Below are 23651 nucleotides of genomic sequence, written 5' to 3'. Positions count from 1 at the left end.
AGTGGGTCAAAGAAGAAATTGCAAGAGAAATTAGTAAATACCTCGAGGCAAATGAAAATGAAAACACAACATATCAAAACTTATGGGATGCAGCAAAGGCAGTGCTAAGAGGGAAATTTATTGCCCTAAATGCCTATATCAGAAAAGAAGAAAAGGCAAAAATGCAGGAATTAACTGTCCACTTGGAAGAACTGGAGAAAGAACAGCAAACTAATCCCAAAGCAAGCAAAAGGAAAGAAATAACAAAGATCAGAGCAGAAATAAATGAAATTGAAAATATGAAAACAGTAGAGAAAATCAATAAGACCAGAAGTTGGTTTTATGAGAAAATCAATAAGATTGATGGGCCCCTATCAAGATTGACAAAAAGAAGAAGAGAGAGGATGCAAATAAATAAGATCAGAAATGGAAGAGGAGACATAACTACTGACCTCACAGAAATAAAGGAGGTAATAACAGGATACTATGAACAACTTTACGCTAATAAATACAACAATTTAGAGGAAATGGACGGGTTCCTGGAAAGACATGAACAACCAACTTTGACTCAAGAAGACATAGATGACCTCAACAAACCAATCACAAGTAAAGAAATTGAATTAGTCATTCAAAAGCTTCCTAAAAAGAAAAGTCCAGGACCAGATGGCTTCACATGTGAGTTCTACCAAACGTTCCAGAAAGAATTAGTACCAATTCTCTTCAAACTCTTCAAAAAAATTGAAGTGGAGGGAAAACTACCTAATTCATTCTATGAAGCCAACATCACCCTCATACCAAAACCAGGCAAAGATATTACAAAAAAAGAAAACTACAGACCAATCTCTCTAATGAATACAGATGCAAAAATCCTCAATAAAATTCTAGCAAATCGTATCCAACAACACATTAAAAGAATTATACATCATGACCAAGTAGGATTCATCCCAGGTATGCAAGGATGGTTCAACATAAGAAAATCAATTAATGTAATACACCATATCAACAAATCAAAGCAGAAAAATCACATGATCATCTCAATTGATGCAGAGAAGGCATTCGACAAGATTCAACATCCTTTCCTGTTGAAAACACTTCAAAAGATAGGAGTACAAGGGAACTTCCTTAAAATGATAGAGGGAATATATGAAAAACCCACAGCTAATATCATCCTCAATGGGGAAAAATTGAAAACTTTCCCCCTAAGATCAGGAACAAGACAAGGATGTCCACTATCACCACTATTATTCAACATTGTGTTGGAGGTTCTAGCCAGAGCAATTAGACAAGAAAAAGAAATACAAGGCATCAAAATTGGAAAGGAAGAAGTAAAACTATCACTGTTTGCAGACGATATGATACTATACGTCGAAAACCCAGAAAAATCCACAACAAAACTACTAGAGCTAATAAATGAGTACAGCAAAGTAGCAGGTTACAAGATCAACATTCAAAAATCTGTAGCATTTCTATACACTAGTAATGAACAAGCTGAGGGGGAAATCAAGAAACGAATCCCATTTACAATTGCAACTAAAAGAATAAAATACCTAGGAATAAATTTAACTAAAGAGACAAAAAACCTATATAAAGAAAACTACAAAAAACTGCTAAAAGAAATCACAGAAGACCTAAATAGATGGAAGGGCATACCGTGTTCATGGATTGGAAGACTAAATATAGTTAAGATGTCAATCCTACCTAAATTGATTTACAGATTCAATGCAATACCAATCAAAATCCCAACAACTTATTTTTCAGAAATAGAAAAACCAATAAGCAAATTTATCTGGAAGGGCAGGGTGCCCCGAATTGCTAAAAACATCTTGAGGAAAAAAAACGAAGCTGGAGGTCTCGCGCTGCCTGACTTTAAGACATATTATGAAGCCACAGTGGTCAAAACAGCATGGTATTGGCATAAAGATAGATATATCGACCAATGGAATCGAATAGAGTGCTCAGATATAGACCCTCTCATCTATGGACATTTGATCTTTGATAAGGCAGTCAAGCCAACTCACCTGGGACAGAGCAGTCTCTTCAATAAATGGTGCCTAGAGAACTGGATATCCATATGCCAAAGAATGAAAGAAGACCCATCTCTCACACCCTATACAAAAGTTAACTCAAAATGGATCAAAGATCTAAACATTAGGTCTAAGACCATAAAACAGTTAGAGGAAAATGTTGGGAGATATCTTATGGATCTTACAACTGGAGGCGGTTTTATGGACCTTAAACCTAAAGCAAGAGCACTGAAGAAGGAAATAAATAAATGGGAACTCCTCAAAATTAAACACTTTTGTGCATCAAAGAACTTCATCAAGAAAGTAGAAAGACAGCCTTCACAATGGGAGACAATATTTGGAAATGATATATCAGATAAAGGTCTAGTATCCAGAATTTATAAAGAGATTGTTCATCTCAACAACAAAAAGACAGCCAACCCAATTACAAAATGGGAAAAAGACTTGAACAGACAACTCTCAGAAGAGGAAATACGGATGGCCAAGAGGCACATGAAGAGATGCTCAATGTCCCTGGCCATTAGAGAAATGCAAATCAAAACCACAATGAGATATCATCTCACACCCACCAGAATGGCCATTATCAACAAAACAGAAAATGACAAGTGCTGGAGAGGATGCGGAGAAAGAGGCACACTTATCCACTGTTGGTGGGAATGTCAAATGGTGCAACCACTGTGGAAGGCAGTTTGGCGGTTCCTCAAAAAGCTGAATATAGAATTGCCATACGACCCAGCAATACCATTGCTAGGTATCTACTCAAAGGACTTAAGGGCAAAGACACAAACGGACATTTGCACACCAATGTTTATAGCAGCGTTATTTACAATTGCAAAGAGATGGAAACAGCCAAAATCTCCATCAACAGAAGAGTGGCTAAACAAACTGTGGTATATACATACGATGGAATATTATGCAGCTTTAAGACAAGATAAACTTATGAACCATGTAATAACATGGATGGACCTAGAGAATATTATGCTGAGTGAATCCAGCCAAAAACTAAAGGACAAATACTGTATGGTCCCACTGATGTGAACGGACATTCGAGAATAAACTTGAAATATGTCATTGGTAACAGAGTTCAGCAGGAGTTAGAAACAGGGTAAGACAATGGGTAATTGAAGCTGAAGGGATACAGACTGTGCAACAGGACTAGATACAAAAACTCAAAAATGGACAGCACAATAATACCTAATTGTAAAGTAATCATGTTAAAACACTGAATGAAGCTGCATCTGAGCTATAGGTTTTTGTTTTGTTTTGTGTTGTTTTGTTTTGATTTTACTATTATTACTTTTATTTTTTTCTCTATATTAACATTCTATATCTTTTTCGGTTATGTTGCTAGTTCTTCTAAACCAATGCAAATGTACTAAGAAATGATGATCATGCATCTATGTGATGATGTTAAGAATTAATGATTGCATATGTAGAATGGTATGATCTCTAAATGTTGGGTTAATTTCTTTTTTTTCCGTTAATTAAAAAAAAAAAAAAAGAGAAGGGATAATTGGAGCTGAAGGGATACAGACTGTACAACGGGACTGGATATAAAAACTCAGAAATGGACAGCACAATACTACCCAATTGTAATGCAATTATGTTAAAACACTGAATGAAGCTGCATGTGAGGTATAGGTTTTTTGTTTTTGTTTTTTTTGTTTTTTTTTCTTTCTATTATTGTTTTAATTCTTATTCTGTTGTCTTTTTATTTCTTTTTCTAAATCGATGCAAATGTACTAAGAAATGATGAATATGCAACTATGTGATGTTATTAAGAATTACTGATTGTACATGTAGATTGGAATGATTTCTAATTGTTTTGTTAATTCTTTTTTTAATTAATAAAAAAAAAGTAAAAAAAAAAAAAAAAGAATGGGAATTTATTCACTCATGCCTTGCAGGTTAGGAAAAAGCCTAAATCTAGACAGCACTCAGGCGATGTTTTCTCCCTGAAGACAGTCTGTTCTGGGGCTGGCTGCTGGTGAACCTTGCTCCTGGGCTTCTCCATCACAGACAGGACACGTGGTGGCCTCGTCTGGCCTCTCCTTTCTTTTCCTGGTTCCAGTGATGTTCAGCTTCTGGCTGTTTCCTCTGTGGCTTTCATTCTGCTTATAAAGGACTCCAGTGATAGGATTAAGACCCATCCTCTTTGGGCTGGGCCACACCTTAACTAAAGCCACCTCATTGAAAGGTTCTATTTATAATGGGTTCACCCCCACAGGAATGCATGAAGTGTAACAACATGTTTTTCTGGAGTACACACAGCTCCAAACTACCACAGTCTGTTCACTTTACCTGATCCTTTCAGTTTTCCTGTTCATTAGTTTATTCATTCATGTATTCACAAGATACTGTTGGAGTGCCAAGTAGGCACCAGGCACTGTGCAAGGACTGTGATGGCAGAGGACCAAACTGGAAGCAGCCCTGACCTTGGGAAGTGCACATGTTCCTTGGGGAAAGAGACAGCAGGCGTGAATAAGCAATAGGCAATGTACTGGGGAGCAGAAGCACTTTGAAGACATTTACAAAAAAGAGGGGCTGGGAAGGTAGGGGTGCAGTTTCAGGTGAGTCATGCCCTGCCGAGAAGGTGGTATTTGAGTACCGAGGTAAGGCTTGGCAGGGGGTGCGAGCTGCCCAGGCACGGATGGACAGGCCCCCGGGTTGTCTGTGGGCTGTGAAGGGTCACTGTAACTGCAGCAGAGAAGCAAGAGGTGAGTGATACTCATGAGATCACAGAGAAAGTAGGGGGCTAGCTCTTGTTGCCATTTACAGGTTGTTTTAAGGACTTTCGCCTTTGATCTGAGCCACTGGAAGGTCAGAGTGCAGTGAGCTGACCCATGCTTTACCAGGACCCCCCTGGCTGCTGTGCTGGGAATAATGACGAGGGGGATAAAGGAAGGATCAGAGAGGTCACCTAGGAGTTTATGACGATCCAGGCCTGGGGTGATAGCAGTGGAGGTAGAGTTTGATCAGTTTGCAAATGAATCAGCTATGGAGGGTGAGAGAATGGCAGGAATCAAGGGTGTCCCCAAGATTTCTGACAATTGGAAGGATGGGGAACAGTGTAGGTAGAGCGGGTTGGAAGGGAACACTAGGAGCTCAGTGCTACACGTTACTTTGCAGGTTTCTTGTATGTGTCCACACACAGGAGATTATAAAATATATGCAAATATATGAGTCTGGAGTACAGAATCCAGGCTAGAGATGCGAGTTTGGGAATTTTATTTAAAGTCGTGATACCGGATGAGATCACTGGGAGAAAATAAATTGAACGACTGAGCCCTAGGGACCCCACTGTTTGGAAGTTGAAGTAATGAAGACTAGCCAGAAAAGAAGGAAGCTGGTGTGTTCTGGAAGCCAGAGGAAGAAACTGTCTCTAGAAGTAGAGTGGCCAGCTCTGTTGACTGTCCCATGTGTCACCTGGACCATGTTTCAGCTTAATGTGTATCTGTTTCCTTTTCTACAGAATGAGGAGAAACCTGTGCAAATGATGTTTAAGAAATCTAAGTTTCGAATGACCTACATAGGAAAAATATTCACCCAAATTCTGATGCTTCCCTATGTCGAAAAGGAGCTGAACATGATCATCATGCTTCCAGGTGAAGACACCGATTTGAAAACGGTAATGAGTGTTAAACAACTGGTCCTCTCTGGGGGTGGCATTGTGCCTTGATGGCAGAATAATTACATTTGAATTTCTGCTTTGGTAATTCTCCCCATTACCTAGCTAATTATTTTTAATGCTAGCACAACTTCCAATCACTTGGACGAACATTCTGAAATTCAAAGGCAGATAGAGGGCACGGGGAAGAACTGAAGTGTGAGAAAACTTTGATGGTCACCCCAGGAGACTTGGGTAGAGGAGACGGTATTCTAGCTGAGTGCTAACTCGGTCCTGACTTCTAAGTAAGCTTTCTTTCCTCACTCACTGAACTCTAGTCATCCTGTACAGCAGAGAGACATTAAGAGAAAGCTGCTTTAAAGATATTTGAAAAACTCTGTGGACTTGGTTTGGGTTGCATTTTACTGCTTTTGTATATGGGTGAGAACTTTCTCAGATTAACGCGCAGTACCGTGGTGAAGGTCTCTGAACAAACCAGTGTCCCTGGGGCATGATGATGGCCTGTCTTACCTGGTCAGGGAGTAGAAATAAGGTGCAGGCCCAAAAGATGGACCATGTCATGAGCAAAGGCCCTTCGTGACTGAAACAGATCATACCCCTCCTTTCCCCAAGTTTAGGGCAGAGAAGAATTCGGAAAGGAGGATTGCAGGGGAGAGGCAATGGCAGACTGCATAAGGGCTGCCTGATGAACTCTTTCTGCAGGGACTTTTGGTTCCCCTTTAGGTTTCCTGTGCTGGGTTCCTGGGGACCTCTTAATACTCATTCTCCCACTGCTTCCTAGTTTTACATGGTTCAAGGGCAATTAAGGCCTTCCCTTCTCCCATTCCTGTTTTCAAAGTCGAAAGCTAGTCCAATGGTTTCAAAAGAATCTTCTAGAACATAATTGAAAACAAAAAGTCAACAAAGTTTAAGTAGCATAAAAGTCAAGTTTCCAAATTACAGTTTTCTCATCCTACAAACCCCACGGACAAGGCAGTGTGGGGCTTTATCAGTCTCCCCAATTCCCCACCCTCATCCTAAGCCATTTCAATAACATCCCCAGCCCACTGTGCTGGGCTTGTTTAACTCTGCAGAGTCCCTGCTTCCCTTTTTTTTCCCCACACAACTTGGTTCCCCAAACATGCTTCCCTTCCAGTGGTACACGACAGCTCCTCTAAATACGAAGCCTTAATGTTGACACTTCCTAGAGGCTCTGGTTCTTGCGTTTCTGTTGAGCGTGTGGTCCAGGCCCCTTGCAGACCTGGAGCATCTCTTCCCGCCCTGGAGCGTGGTGTGCGCTTTCTCTTCTGTCTTCTGCTCAGCCACCCCCTCCCACACAGGTCCTGACAATTCGTCCATTCTAACTCGCACATCTTAACTGTGGCAGTCGCTTATTTGTTTTGGTAACTATTCGAGTGCATGCTAAGTGCCCGGTGCTGTGCTAGAGAAACAGGAAGGCACGGAACGTTTCTGGAGTGTTGAGCTTATTGTGCCATATCTTCATATGTATTTTTCTCATTCAGTAAGATGTGCTGTTACATCCCCTCCCAGATATCAACGTGTACCCTGAATCTGTAATGTATGAAACACTGTCTGTAGTTTAAGGAAGAGATAAAGGCATCAGTGGAACACAGTGATGACTTTTCTTTCTTTTGCATGGGCAGGCACCGGGAATCGAACCCGGGTCTCCAGCATGGCAGGCGAGCACTCTGCCTGCTGAGCCACTGTGGCACCCCCCACCATAGTGACTTTAAAAACTCAGATACATATATATGAAAATTTTATAATTAAAGTAGGATTTTTAAATAGCTTTGTTTTCAAAAAGTTGACTCTCTCTTTGGAAAAATCACTAAATTAGATACCTGTTTCCTGTCATAAATAAATTCCAGGTGGATTAAAAAAACATGGGGCAAAAAGGCAATAAGAGCACAAAAAGTAACAAATATAGGAAAATATTTTTAATAATATTGAGGTGTGGAAAAGGACTTTCTAAGCATGTCATAAAGCGCAAAAGGAAATATTTGAGAAATGTGTACCTAGACATCGAAAGTAAAAAAAGTCACTCTGGCTGGTGGAAAGATGAGAAACAGAGGAAATAATTGTATTGTGTATATAAAAAGGTATACATAAATATGTAAAGAACATCTACAAATAAATAAGGAAAAAGATCAAGTAGAAAAACAGGGAATAATATGCACAGGGGTTCACCAAAAAGTACAGATGGCCAGGAAACATGAAATGATAACCTCAAAATGGTGCAAATAAAGCCAATCCAAACCATTTTCCACTTATAAAATTGTCTAGTTAAGAAGATTGGTAATGTCTGTTATTAGTGAGGGCTAGGAGAAAAGGGTTTTCATCATTGGAGTATAAATTAGGACAATTTAAAATTTTCCATTAATTTTAATTGTGTATGACGTTGGGCATAGCACCCCAGTTGTAGCAATCTCTCCTGCAGAATGGTAGTACAGCTTGGTGTGGATGCACAGAGATGTTTGGTATGGCATTGTCTGTAATGGTAAAAATACTGGAAGCAACCTCCATCCTTATAGGAGTAATCAGATAAACTGTGATAGAGCCCCACCATGGACTACCTATTGTGCAATCATTTAGGCTCAGTGGAACTGTCAATACTGAAATGGAGAGATTTCCAAGAGACAGAGACAAGTAGGAAAAAAAATTACAGAAAAAATAATCATAGCCCATACTTACTCAGGAGTTACTATATGTAGATACTATTCTACTAACAGTTTATGTTTATCAACTAAATTAATACAACTTTCTAAGGTGGGAATGATATTATTATCATGCCCTTTGTAGGTATGGAAACTGAGGCCCAAGGAGATTAAGTATTTGGTTAGCAGAGAGCTAGTATTTTACCAGCCCAGGAGCCTGGCTCTGGAGTCTACACTGTCCATGACAGAGTAACCAAAGAGAACCAAGGGTGGGTTCTTGTAGGTGCCCAGGAATAAAAGGCCTGGAAGGATGTGTACCCAAACTGTTAACATCGTTCACATTAGGGAATTGGATCGGGGCAGAGAAATCCCATTGTTTTCTTCCTATACCTTGCACGATAAACACATTTTAGGTTTGGGATTTAAACAGCTCTACTAAAAAAAATTTTTTAAAAAAGGAGGATGCTGTCTTCAAAATCACCATGATATGAGTGGTTACAGAGCATTTGGTGATAGAAGGAAAGAATCACAGTGCAAGGTGCCAAGGGCAGTGACAGATGGGGCAACAGTGCAGAGTTGGCTGAGGGTCGAGGTGCCTTGGAGGGCTGCTCAGAAGCAATAGCATTTGGACCGTGGCTTGAAGGAGAAGGTGCAGTCCATGTGGGAGAGAATGGGTGGGAGAGGGCTGTGCAGGGAGAGCTGGTGTGGGCAGAGGCCTGGAAGGGGCAGCCGCCAGGGGAGAAGATGGCAGGTGTGGCCGGAGAAGCCAAAGCGAGGTGGAGAGGCTGGAGGCAGATTGAAACTTTGCCTCAGAGGCAACAAGGGGGGGTCTGGTGTTTCCCTAAAGATTGTTCTCTGAGACCCCAGATTCTCCAGGTGCTCCTCAAACATAGGGAGGCATTGGCTGAATATGCTGCTGTGACAATTTGCTGCTATGACAAAGTACCACGTACAGACATGGATTGTCTCACAGCTCTGGCAGCCAGGTGTCCTGATAAAGGTATCAGCAGGGCCAGCTCCCTCTGACCTCTGTAGGGAAGACTCTGTCCCATCCCTCTCTCTTGCCTTCTGGCGGTGGTTGAGTTCCTGGGCGTTCCTTGGCTTGTGACATAATAACACAGTCTGTGACTCTTGCCACATGGCTGTTTTCTCTCTTTGTCTGTCTCTCCTCTCCCAGTCTTATAAGGACAGGCTAGTCATATTGGATTAAGGGGCCCCCTTCTCCAGTGTGACCTCATTGTAACCAATTCCATCCGTACCAACTCTTTCCAAGCAAGGTTTCATTCTGAGGTACCGAGCAGTAGAACTTGAGTGTCTCTTTTGTGGGAGGGCAAGGGGGAGCCCACAGTCCAACTCTAAGCCATGAGTTTGTGAATCCATAGCCTGTGTTCTCTTCTCGGCAGTTCAAAGATTACATTTTTTGACCACATTAAAAGCTCTGAGCCCTGCGGGAAGAAACTTGGAAAGAAAGTGTTTCCTTAGCGTAGGTGCCCACGTGCCCTCTTTCCCCCAGTTACATAAAGTAAGGAAGGACATTGTTCTGAGTTCTGAGCGCACGAGAAAATGTGATCTTCCTAATGAGAACTCAGGGAGTGGCCCAGCAAGGTCAGAAGTCAATGTCCTGCTTTGTACCTTAGCAGATCTAAAGAGTAACTGCCTTCTCTCAGCCTGCTTCCTCCTGGGAGCATGGGGGCAGTTCCTGCCACCAGGGTGTCTGGAGGATTAAAGGAAGTGGTGTATATATTGTGTTCATGTCAGCGCCCAGAGTAAGCCATTGGCAGACATCAGACGTCTTCTCCCCAGCCTTGCTGCTAAATCATTGCAGCTTTGTCCTTCAGAAAGCAGTTATATGGGCAGAGCTTTTATTACTTGAAAATGAGTCCGGTGGGGCCTTGTTAAAACTCAGATCTGATGCAGCCGGTCTGGAGATTCTGCATTGCTCATTAGAGTCCTGGGGAGGCTGACGTCTGGCCTGCAGACCACACTCTGAGCAAGGCTGGGGAGAACTGCTGATGGTTAAAGCAGGAGAGTACTTTGGTTTTTAAAAGAAGACAGCAAAGGTGGATCAGACAGGGAGCAGCTGCGGCATTTCAGCAATATGACAGGGTCCCAAATGAAGGCAGGCGCTGTAGAGACAGGGAAGGACAGGGCCAGACTGGGGAGATATTTCAGCAGTTACGTCAACAGAAACTGGTGATGGGCTTATCGGGAAGGAGGGGTGTGAAAGAGAAGGCCGGGTCTGAGAAGTCCTGCCTTAACACTGGAAAAGGATGGGCACTTCTGCACAAGTGTTGTCTAAGCTGGGTCTCAGGTATAGTTTCTCTCCTGGGGAACCAGTTCAACTACATTTCTGGAGCTGAAAAGCCAAGGCATGGAAATGTGATAGTGTTTAGTTGAATGGTTTAGCGTTACAGTGCTGTCTTCTCAAACTGCGCTTTCCAGTACAGTAGCCACTCACCACATGGGGGGCAACTTCAATTTAAGTTAATGCAAAGTGAATAGAATAAGAAATTCAGGTCCTCACTTGCACCACCCACATTTCAAGCACTCAAGAGCCATGTCTGTCCCAGGTTCGATCCCCTGTGCCTGCCCATGCAAAAAAAAGGGAAAAAAAGCCATGTCTGGCCAGCAGCTCCTGCCCCAGATGGTGCAGGCACAGAGTGCAAGCATCACAGCGCAAAGTCGTATTGGACAGTATCGTTCCAGGTCTTCACACTCACCCTCTGTCTTCTCCTAGGTGGAAGGAGAACTCACGTATGAGAGCTTCATGGAATGGATGAGGCCAGACATGATGGATGAAGAAGAAGTGGAGGTTTTCCTTCCCAGGTTTAAACTGGAGGAAAACTATGACATGAAGGATGTCCTTTGCCGCCTGGGCATGAGTGACGCCTTTGACCAGGCCAGGGCCGACTTTTCCGGAATGTCATCCCAGAAAAGTCTGTACCTGTCCAAGGTCGTGCACAAGTCCTTCGTGGAGGTCAACGAGGAGGGCACCGAGGCGGCGGCGGCCACGGCAGCCATCATGATGCTGCGTTGCAGCAGGTTTACCCCGAGGTTCTGCGCGGACCACCCCTTCCTTTTCTTTATCCAGCACAGCAAGACCAACAGTATTCTCTTCTGCGGCCGGGTCTCCTCTCCATAGGTGAGCCGTGGTCCTGGAGGGAGCCCCTCTCCTTTCTCCTCCTGGCCAACTTTGCCTCTGATCTTGAACCATGTGCCTGCCCCCAAGTGACCTTATTAATGTACTGGTGGCAATTCGGAAATAAAGGCCTGATTTGGCAACTCCGTGTGCACGTCTCTTGTGTGCTTGTGTACTTCTGTGCTCAGTGCTCCTCCAGGATTTAGAATGGGCATTCCTGGGAGACCTGTGGTCACTCATGCCATGGGAGCACTGCCACTTAGCAGAACCCTCAGCCTGGAGTGACATGTAAGCTGTACCTCTCCCTCCCCACCTGGACTGGTTCAAAGCTGTTACGTACCCCAGAAATGCCATGCTATTTTAATCCATTTTGTAGCTGTAGACCTATTGTCTATTAGTGACAGACCCTTCCAATATAAAAAATTTAGAATTGCCATAGCCCAAACAACCCCAAAGACAGGTATGGAAAGATCAAAGGTGATGGTGGAATTATATACAGAAGATAGGACTTAACAAATGAATATGAATGCTGAATCATTAAATGATACCTCTTTTAGGGTGGGCCATGGTGGCTCAGCAGGCAAGGACGCTTGCCTGCCATGCCAGAGGACCTGGGTTCGATTCCCGGTGCCTGCCCATGTTAAAAAAAAAAAAAAAGAAAATGATACCTCTTTTAGTCTCCAGTATCTTCGAGCAGCTGGAATTAAAAATCTAAAATTGTGGAATTGTAACCCATGTCAAACTCTGAAATATGTTCTACAACTAATGGTTATGCAGTGCTTTGAAATTTATTGCTTTTTTGTATAGTTATTTTAAAAAAAAAAAACGAAAAAAAGTCGATTGTGATGATAAAAAATATTTAAGCCTTCTAGCCTCCTATATTCTGGAGCAGCTAGAGGAAAAAATAATCTGAGAGGATTGTATGGTAGCCCATGACAAACTCTTGGATCTGTTTTTTAACTACGTGTTGAGGGGTGCCTTGAAAACTATTGCTTTTTTATTTCTTTGCTTTGTATATATGTTATATTATACAATAAAAAAGTTAAAGAAAAAGCGAAAAAAAGGTCTTGCAGCTACCATGCAGGTAGAACTGGATGGAATATCTGGTCTGATAACACCAAAGCTTTGGTTCTTTCCCAGAGGCTGGGCTGCCCTGAGGGGGAGAGGGGGCGGAGCTTCCAGCAGTCAGCACAGTGCCAAAGGTGCAGGCCTGGAGCAAGGGCTACCTCTGATAGGAAGTCTTATCTTTCTGACTCTATTTCCCCATCTGAAAAATTGGGCTTGGAAATTTACAGCACTGAAGCCCATGAACTTGGACCCTGGGATGTGGGTCTTGGGGTGTGGAGCTAAGGGCAGGTGCAACTGGGCCCTGTGCACTCTGCCTGGGTCCCTGTGTCCCCATCACTCCTGTGGAGGTGCTGAGACATTCCCTCCTTGCCTCCATCCCCATCTCCAGGAAGGACCCTAGGGTGCATTCCAAAGGATATCCCTAAGCAACGGAGGGGAGAGAGGGGCAGAAAACTGGACTGTAGAACCTGAGTGGGAGAGGATGGAGGGGCAGAGACTCTGGAAATAAGCTGTACTGATTTTATTGTGGCAGGTTAACAAAAGAAAGGGACAGAAGTAGATATTATATAAATGATCCATTAACTCTTAGGTCTGGCAAAATAATATCCAGGGCAGTGCGATGGTGGCCCAGTGGCAAAATTCTCGTCTGCCATGCTAGAGACCCGGGTTCAATTCCTGGTGCCTGCCTATGGCAGAAAAAAAAAAAGCCAGGAAGGTTTTCTAATAGTTTGAATGAGAGAAATTGTGGGAAAATAGAGAAGAGATTTGGGTAAGTTTGAGTACATGCATTCATATAGGCAAACAAAATTCGAAAGCATCGTCACCAAAGCAGTTAGAACCACTTTCAAGTTGTAAATAGCAATTTAGCTTCAGCGAAAGGGGATGACACACCACACGCTTGAAGATCCAATTTAGCCATGTAGCCCAGCTGCTCTGAGAGTAGGAAAACTCTAAATGGGCTCAGCAACCAGACAATAAGTTTTGTTGACATTTGTTCATCACAATTATGCTCCTTCTTCCTCACTGAATGTGTGAGAAAAACACTCTTTAGTTTTCTTTTGACTACACTCTTACTGCGGGCTGTGGGAAAAAAAAAACACTGCCCTGGCAAGAAGGGGGGATGACTGTGGTCCAGCACCTTCCGTGAACTCTGGGTGACCCTACATGAATCACACAAACCACCTCTGCTTCATTTTCCTCCTCTCCAGTGGATAAGGCGTAGCGGTCAACCATCTCAGGTGCTTTCCAGCTCTTTCATGATGCCATCTCTGTTCTCCTGGGATTAATTAACAGGGGCAGATGTGTATGTATTTAACCTCATGCCTTCTCAGATCATGAAAAGCCTGCCAGAAATCTCGTTGGGAGAGTGGGAGGTGGATGGGAATATACAGCATGGCTGTTACTGGAGGGCATGGGCAGTCACCAAGGACAAGCAGCTTGGAAGTCCAGGGAAGGCTAAGGACACCTGCTCACAGCCCATCCTAACAGACAGTCTTCAAGGTGGAGTGTTTCTGCATTTCACCGTGCAGAGAACAGGGATCTCAAACCACCATGCAGATCCTGACTTTACCTGAACTCCACCCACTCCTGGATAAGAGGAAGCCTGAGTTAGAGGTTCTGGGAGGCTGGACTCAGAGGGGGACAGGGGTGTGTTTTCCCCAAGGTCTGCAAAATCAGGAACCAAGGGCAATCTGAAAAACCATGTCAAGGGTTGGATCTGGAGTTGAGGCCGATAGATATGCCCAAGTACGGGTGGAAGAGATATGCCAAATGAAGCATGAGGCAAAATGAAGCAAAATGAAGACAGATGGTGAAGGTGGTAACAGTTTCGAGGAATGAATCATAGAGTCACTGTTATCAGATACCTGCAGTCTCACCGGTACCTGGAGGTCCATGCGTTTCAGGTAAGACCTTCCCTGCCTCACTGCCTGCCTTGAGACTCTCAGAACTAATCCCAGTTTTACTGCCAGAAAACACGGCTTTTAATAGAGACTTGTTTCTCTATTTGAGATGGGGTCAGGTGGGCCTAACCATTAAAAACTGTGTTTCCTGACGGTGCCACCAATATGCTCTTTATCCCGTTCATGTCCACTCAAAGAGGTCTCAGGGCTGAGTTCCTTTCAGATATTCTTGGGAATGAACAGTCTTAAAAGCAACTAACACTCTGAGGTGGCAAGAACTACTCATCAAAATTTCTCTGTGACTCTCCATACATGAAGGTCTGTGTCTATTTCTGATTCCTAATTAGCCTTTTCCGTCCCTTCCCGTATCACCATGGAAGCAGAACGTTCCTATTTCCGGATTAGGGATACTAGTGTTTGAACTGCAAATTGGCTCTCTGAACTTCTACATGAGAGTCAGTTTTGTAATGCAAGGAATGCAGCTACAGGGCAGAATCACTGTAACTGGGGGGGAAAAAAAAACTTTTAACGCTTTAAATAGTAGGATTTTAATAACACTTTGAAATGAGGTTAGCAACCATTATCTTTTGAAAAACACCAAGATTGCTTAGTATCACATATCAAAGTACTTTAAAAAAGGTTAGGGTTAGTCTATATATATATATTGTTTTCCTTTAAAAAGGCAAGTGTTCCAGATGTGCTGACCTTTTCTGCAATGACATGGCTGTCAATCCTAGGACACCTCACAAATATTTTTGAAAAAAATATAATTGATTTCTTTTTCAGGTAAAACTGTATCTTAACTTTGTTGGTTTGAAAGGACTGTGTACCCTAGAAAAGTCATGTTTTAATCTCTATTCTGTACTGTAGGCTGGACACTTGATTATATTATCTCCACAGAGATATGACACACCCAATTGTGGGTATTAAACTTTGATTAGAGGATGATGTGACTCCACCCATTCCAGGTGGTTCTTGATTAGTTTACTGGAAAGCTTTAAAAGAGGAAACATTTTAGAAAAAGTTTCAAAGCCATGAGAGCCCACACAGCTAGAGACCTTTGGAGATGAAGAAGGAAAATGCCCCCAGGAGCTTCATAAAACAAGAAGCCTGGAGAGAAAGCTAGCAGATGTTGCCATGTTCGCCATGTGCCTTTCCAGTTGAGAGAGAAACCCTGAGTATCAATCACTCCTTGAACAAGATATCTTTACCTGATGCCTCAGATTGCACATTTTTATAGCCTTGCTTTAATTTGGACATTTTCATGGCCTTAGGACTGTAAACTAGCAACTTAATAAATTCTCCTTTTCAAAAACCATTCTGTTTCTGGTATATCGCATTCTGGCATCTTGCAAACCAGAACAGATTTTGGTACCAGAGAACTGGGGTGCTATGGTGTGCAAATCCCAAACATGTTGGAATGGCTTTTTAAATGGATAAGGGGAAGATTCTGGAAGAGCTGAAGAGCTTGATAGAGAATGCCTAGAATGCTTTGAAGAGACTGTTGGTAGAAATGTGAACTCTCAAGATACCTCTTATGAGGTTCTAGAAGGAAATGAGGCGTGTGTTATTGCAAACTGGAAGGAAGGTGATTCTTGTTTTAAAATGGCAGGTAATTTGCAAAGTTGACTAGTGGCTTTGGCTGGAAGGTAGATTTGAAAAGCCATGAACTTGGATATTTAGCAGAAGAAATTTCCAAATTAAATGTAGAAAGTGCAGTTTTTGGTTTCTCCTTGCAGCTTATAGCAAAATGGGACAGGAGAGAAATAAGCTGAGATCTGAACTCTTGGGTACAAAGAGACCAAAAATTGATGTTCTAGAAAATTCTGGGCTTCCAGGAAGGGAAACGTCAGGGAATAGTGCCCCATGTGAGGATTTAATGGAAATGTGGAACCAGTCAGCCATTTCAGAGAAAGCCAGGATTGGAGATGGAGTTATCCAGGAAGGATTTGTGGAAACTCCTTCTGTCTGATGGGCATAATCCTTGCTTACGACATAGAAAACCAACAAGAGTGCTGTGGGACTTGTATAAATGGAACTGCTACCAGTCATGACTGGGGGGGCTCAGAAAAGGGACACATTGGAGGAAAAATAACTTCAGAGGCAGAACCGTGGAGGCTTGGGCTAGGAGAGTGGACCCACCACAGTACTCAGAGAAGGATTTGCCCAAAAGGCAGAAGATGGGCCTTCTACCTCGTTGCAGTGGAAGAGTTGTACCACCTCAGGCCTTGAAGAGGGTAGAGCACATTCCCTGAGATTGGAGAGAACTGGGTTGTCACCACATGGAAAGGTGGAGCATGTGCCCCAGAGACGGCAGAGATCCCAGGCATGGCCCCCATGCTTGGAGAAGGTGGAGCCAAGAGAAAGGTGGTCTCTCCAATGTCCCTTAAGATTGCATTAGGAGAGAGGTGGGCCTCTGCATAGGCCCTTGGAAAAGGTGGGACTGCCAATTTCTAAAGCCCCAGAGATAAATGACTCTCAGACTTTGAAATCTAATGGAGTTCGCCCTGCAGGTTTTTGAAGCTGCTTGGGTCCAGTGATTCCTGTGTTCCTTCCGATTTCTCCCTATGGAAATGGGAATACCGTATCCTGTGACTGTCCCTCCTTTCAATGGTGGCAGCAGATAACTTATTCTGAGTTTTACAGGCCCAGAGCGAGAGGAGCGTTTTACCTTAGAACAGACCATGCCTGTGACTAACAGGTTGATGAGAGTTTGCACTGTTTCTAACCTTGTATTGCATCTTTATTGCTAATGAAATGGTTTAAGGCTTTCTGATGTTGTGATGAATGAATGTATTTTGTATATGGGGAGAACATGTCTTTTTCAGGATCCAGAGGGTGGAATGTGCTGGTTTGAAAGGATGTTCTAACCCTGATCCATCTTGTTGAGGCCATTTCTTTTAATCCCTATTCATTACTGTAAGTTGGACACTTGATTAAATTATCGCCATGCAGATATGACACACCCATTTGCAGGTATTAACATTTGATTAAAGGGAGGTGTTACCTATGAATGAGGGGAAAAAAACCCAAGTTTTTGAAAGAATGTGCGATGATCCTTTTAAAAACACCTGTTTGGATGTTTCCCCAACATTGTATATTTCTACTGATAAGAAAGAAGCTAAAACTCCCATATATGGACACTTTAAAAACCTTGGAAATGTATGTTTATAAACAGCATAAAATCTTCCCCCCAAAAGAGGTTGGGTTGGCTAAAAATATAAAAATACAACATTTTTCAATTAGCTTGCAAAAAAAAAGCTGATTAATGATAAATGAGTTTTTACTAGCTTGATTTTAACCAAAAACCCATGCATAATGAATAGCTAGACTGACAGTCAAATGTTAACTTTTACTAAGCACAACCAACAATAACTTTATTCCACTCACATAAAACTATTTACCTGAGAAATCTTGTTCCTCTTTTAGGTATTTCATCCAAGTTCAGAAGTTAACTGAACTTAAAACCAAGTCTTCAAATTATTACATTACAAAATGTTATGCTAAGATTTTAAAAAGACAAACACACATTCAATCACATTGCCCTCTTCAATTTTTTTAAACTTTTTTTTTTGTGATATCGTATAGCATATATACAAAGCAAAGAAATAGAAAAGCAATAGTTTTCACTCTTCAACAAGTGGTTACAGGACAGATCCCAGAGTTTGTCATGGGCTACCATACGATCCTCTCATATTTTTCCTTCTAGCTGTTCCAGAATATAGGAGGCTAGAGGGCTTAAATATTTTTTTATCATCACAATTGACTTTTTTTGTGAAGAAGAACGGTTCACCCATCTCTAGTATCTATGTATCCCTAGTTCTCCATCTTCTGTTTTATAAGCCTATGATTATACCTTTATGCTGGTCATAAAATGAGAATCATACAGTATCTATCCTTTCGTGTCTGGTTAATTTCACTCAACATTATGTCCTCAAGGCTCAGCCATCTGTCATATGTTTCAGGGTGTCATTTTGTCTTACTGCTGCATAATATTCCATCGTATGTATATACCACATTTTGTTGATCCACCCATCTGTTGATGGGCATTTGGTTTGTTTCCATCTTTTGGTGATTGTGAATAATGCTGCTATGAACATCAGTGTACAGATGTCTGTTCGTGTCATTGTTTTCAGCTCTTCTGGGTAGATACCATGTAGTGCTATTGCTGGGTCATAGGGCAGTTTGATATTCAGTTCCCTAAGGAACTGCCGAACAGTCTTCCATAGTGGCTGCACCATTGTACATTCCCACCAGCAATGCATAAGTGTCCCAGTTTCTCCACATCCTCTCCAACATTTATAGTTTCCTGTTTGTTTAACAGCAGCCATTCTTATAGGTGTGAGGTGGTATCTCATTGTAGTCTTGATCTGGATTTCCCTTATAGTCAATGAAAATGAGCATCTCTTCATGTGATTTTGAACCATCTGTATTTGCTCTTCAGAAAATATCTATTCATACCTTTAGACCATTTTTAAATTGGGTTTGTTCTTTTGTTGTTGAGCTGTATGATTTCTTTGTATATACAGGAAATCAAACATTTGTCCAATATGTGATTTCCAAATATTTCCTCCCATTGAGTTGCTGACTCTTCACCTTTTGTACAAAAACTTTTGAGGTGCAGAAGCATTTGATTTTGAGGAATTCCCATTTATCTATTTTTTCTTTTGTTGCTTGTCTTTGGGTGTAAAGTTTAGGAAGCTACCTCCTATTACTAGGTCTTGAAGATGTTTCCCTACATTTTCTTCTAGAGGCTTTATGGTGCTAGTTCTTATATTTAGGTGTTTGATCCACTTTGAGTTAATTTTTGCATAGGATGTAAGATAGGGGTTCTCTTTCATTTGATATCCAGTTCTTCCATGCCCAAGTATTGAAAAGACTATTTTGTCCCAGTTCAGAGGATTTGGGGGCCTTGTCAAAAATCAGTTGACCATAGATTTGGTGGTCTATTTCTGCATTCTCGATTCGATTCCATTGGTCAATGCTTCTGTCTTTGTGCCAGTACCATGCTGTTTTGACCACTGTGGCTTTATAATAGGTTTTAAAGTCAGGGAGTGTTAATCCTCCCACTTTGTTCTTTTTTAAGATGCTTGTAGCTATTTGGAGTCTCTTTCCCTTCTAGGTGAATTTGGTAGTTAGCTTTTCCAAATCTTCAAGGGAGGTTGTTGAAATTTTGATTGGTACTGTGTTGAATCTGTAGATCAATTTGGGGATAATGGACATCTTAACTATATTTAGCCTTCCTATCCATGAGCAGGGGGTGCCTTTCTACCTATTTAGATCTCCTTTGATTTCTTTTAGCAATGTTATGTAGTTTCTTGTGTACAATTCCTTCACATCCCTAGTTAAGTTCGTTCCTAAGTATTTGATTCTTTTAGTCACTATTTTGAATGTAATTTTTTCCCTAACTGACTCTCAGCTAGGTTATTGCTTGTGTACAGAAATATTACTGATTTTTGCACATTAATTTAATATCCTGCCACCTTGCTGAATTTGTTTATTAGCTCAAGTAACTTTACTGTAGCTTTCTCTGGATCTTCCAAATATAGTATCATATCATCTGCAAATAATGAGAGTTTTACTTCTTTCTTCCCAGTTTGGATGCCTTTTAGTTTTTTGTTTTGCCTGATTGCTCTAGCTAGAACTTCTAGCAGAATGTTGAATAATAGTGGTGACAGTGGGTATACTTGCTTTGTGTCTGATCTTAGGGGGAAAGCTTTCAATTTCTCTCCATTGAGTATGATGCTAGCTATTGGTTTTTCATATACTCCCTTTGTGATATTGAGGTAGTTATCTTTGATTCCTATCTTTTGGAGTTTTTCAATCAGAAAATGATGCTGAATTTTGTCAAATGCTTTTCCAGCCTCAATCAAGATGTTCATATGATTTTTCCCTTTTGATTTGTTAATGTGCTGTATTATATTAATTAAGTGTCTTGTGTTGAACCATCCTTGCATTCCTGGTATAATCCCCACTTGGATATGGTACTAAAATGATATTAGCTTCATAAAATGAGTTAGGTAGAGTTTCTTTTTCCTCAATTTTTTTGAAAAGTTTGAGCAGGATTGATCCTAGTTCTTTATGGAATGTTTGATAAAATTCCTCTGTGAAACCATCTGGCTTTACATTTAAAGTCTATTTTGTCCAATATTATTATAGCTACTCCTGCTTTCTTTTGGTTACAACTTACCTGGAAAATCTTTTTCGATCCTTTCACTTTCAATCTATTTGTATCCTTGTGTCTAAGATGAGTCTCTTGTAAGCAGCATATAGTTGGATGATGTTTCTTATTCCATTCTACCAATCTGTATCTTTTAATTAATAAATTTGGTCATTAACGTTCAAAGTTATTACTGAAAATGCATTTTTTGATTCCATCATCTCATCTTTTTTATTTTATTTGTCAGATCTATGTATTCTTTTCCCTCTTTCACTTTGTATTCTTTAAATTACCCTTAGTGGTACTCTTCAATTCTGTGTGCTCCTCCAAACTGCCCTCTCCTGTCTATTTTTTTCAGCAAGCAGAACTCCTTTTAGTATTTCTTGTAGGACCAGTCTCTTGTTGACAAATTCTTTCAGGGCTTCTTTGTCTGTGAAAGCCTTAATCTCTCCCTCAATTTTGAAGGACAATTTGGCTAGGTACAGAATTCTTACCTGGAAGTCTTTCTCTTTCAGAATCTTGAATATATCATACCACTGCCTTCTCACCACCAGAGTGCTAGTTGAGCAGTCTGAACGCAGTCTTATTTGATTTCCCTTGTATGTAGTAGATTGTTTTTCTCTTGCCGTTTTCAGGATTTCCTGCTTCTCTTCAAAATTTGACAGACTGATTAGTACGTGCCTCAGGGAAGGCCTATCTGGATTTATTCTGTTTGGAGTTCTTTGGGTTTCTTGACTTGTATATTTATGTCTTATTTATTTATTTATTTATTTTTATTAATTTTTAATTTTTTTAAATACCAAAAAACACCAAACGCAAACATTCATAACTTTTGATCATTCCATTCTACATATATAATCAGTAATTCACAATATCATCACATAGTTGCATATTCATCATCATGATCATTTCTTGGAACATTTGCACCTATTCAGAAAAAGAAAACAGAAAAAAATTCATACATACCATACCCCCCATTCCTCCCCATCACCAATCACCAGCATTTCACTCAATTTATTTTAACATTTGTTCCCTCTATTATTCATCTTTATTCCATATGTTTTACTCATCTGTTGATAAGGTAGATAAAAGGAGCATCAGACACAAGGTTTTCACAATCACACAATCACATTGTGAAAGCTATATCATTATACAATCATCTCCAAGAAACTACTACTGGCTACTGGCTACTGGAACACAGCTCCACATTTTCAGGCAGTTCCCTCCAGCCTCTCCACTACATCTTGACTAACAAGGTGATATCTGTTTAATGCATAAGAATAACCTTCAGGATAACCTCTCAACTCTGTTTGGAATCTCTCAGCCATTGACACTTTATTTTGTCTCATTTCACTCTTCCCCCTTTTGGTCAAGAAGGTTTTCTCAATCCCTTGATGCTGAGTCTCAATTCATTCCAGGATTTCTGTCCCACATTTCCAGGAAGGTCCACACCCCTGGGAGTCATGTCCCATGTGGACAGGTGGAGGGTGTGAGTTTGCTTGTTGTGTTGGCTGGAGAGAGAGGCAACATCTGAGCAACAAGAGAGGTTCTCTTGGGAGTGACTCTTAGGCATAATTTTAAGTAGGCTTGATCTGTCCTTTGTGGGGTTAAGTTTCATATGAACAAACCCCAAGATTAGGGGCTCAGCCTATAGCTTTGGTTGTCCACACTGCTTGTGGGAATATCAAGAATTCAACTTGGGGAAGATGAATTTTCCCCCTTTTTCATCGTTCCCCAAAGGGGACTTTACAAATGCTTTTTTATTCACTGTTCAAATCACTCTGGGATTTGTTGGGGCATCACTCTGGACAAATCAACTAAATCTCATGTCCAACTCAAGGTTCCATGTACTTATGGTGTTCAATTAAACTGTCTACATAAATTATGTTAGGAAATGCACTAGTCAAAATATAAATTTTGTACCAAATAAACATTTTTTGCTTTAGTCTCACACATAAGGTAAAATTTTAAAATATTAATTACCATCTATTTTCAGCACCCTGCAGTAATGACATTCCTTTGTTCTTCCTCATGCAAAAACATTTTTAAATTTGTAGTGTCACACTGTTTTGATTACATAGCTTTAGAGAGTTTTGAAATCAGGGAGTATGACTCCACCAACTTTGTTTTTTCAGATTATTTTGGTTATTTGTGGTCTCTTGAAATTGCAAATGAATTTGAGGATTGGCTTTTTCTCATTTCTGCAAAAAAGGCTGCTGGAATTTTGGTAAAGATTACATTAAAATCTATGGATTGTTTGTGGCATGGTTTTGATATGTCTTGCTATCTATTTAGATCTTTAATTTCTCTTAGCAATGTTTTAGAGTTTTCAATGTGCAGGTCTTTCATCTCCTCGGTTGAAATTATTCCTAGTTATTTTCTTCTTTTAGATGCTTTTGTGAGTGGAACTGTTTTCTTATTTTTTTCTTTGCTTTGCTCATTGATAATATATAGAAATATAATTGATTTTACATTTTGCTCTTATATTCATCTGTTTTTCTGGATTTACTACCTCTAGTGGCTTTCTTGTAGATTCCTTTGGCTTTTCTGTCTGCAAATAGAGGCATTTTTAATTCTTCCTTTCTAATTTGGATGCCTTTAATTTCTTTCTTTTTGCCTAATTACTGTGGCTGTAACTTCTAGTACAGTGTTTGATGGCAGAAGTGAAAGCAGGCAGGCATTTTTATCTTGTTCTTGATGGAAAGCTTCCAGTATTCCATTGAAGATGATGCTAGCTGCAGGGTTTTTGTAAATGATATTATCATGTCAAGGAAGTTTCCTTCTATTACCCTTCTATTGCTGTTTTTCTGAGTGTCTTAATCAGGAGAGACCAATGAATTTTGTCAAATACCTTTTCTGCATCTATTGAGATGATCATATGCTTTTTTTTCCCTTCATGCTGTCAAGGTGGTGCATTAAATTGATTGATTTTTGCATGTTGAACCATCCTTGCACCTGGGATAAATTCCACTTGGCAACTGCCTTTTAATATGCAATTGATTTCTGGGAAGATGGCCAACTAGAGCAGCTTGAGTTTAGCCCTGTTCCATGGAAAAGTTAGAGAAGGGACAGGAGGGTGACTGAGGCAGCAATTTGGG

The 23651-nt window shown here is 40.9% G+C and overlaps 1 protein-coding gene across 2 annotated transcripts in view; it reads left to right on the top strand.

Moving 5' to 3' along the window:
* SERPINB6 (serpin family B member 6) overlaps positions 1-11572 on the top strand; it is a 44699-nt gene extending 33127 nt beyond the window's left edge. For both annotated transcript variants that reach the window (XM_077143509.1, XM_077143508.1), the window contains exons 6-7: positions 5476-5631; positions 11023-11572. In XM_077143509.1, the coding sequence (XP_076999624.1) occupies positions 5476-5631; positions 11023-11427 (561 nt within the window). In that variant the 3' untranslated portion in view covers positions 11428-11572. The remainder of the gene's footprint in view (positions 1-5475; positions 5632-11022) is intronic.
* The last annotated feature ends 12079 nt before the right edge of the window (positions 11573-23651 follow it).

This window comes from Tamandua tetradactyla, chromosome 25 (assembly GCF_023851605.1).
Source record: "Tamandua tetradactyla isolate mTamTet1 chromosome 25, mTamTet1.pri, whole genome shotgun sequence".
In the NCBI taxonomy this organism is placed as follows: domain Eukaryota; kingdom Metazoa; phylum Chordata; class Mammalia; order Pilosa; family Myrmecophagidae; genus Tamandua; species Tamandua tetradactyla.
Note: the sequence above shows the minus strand (reverse complement) of the source record. Positions and strands in the feature narration are given on the sequence as shown.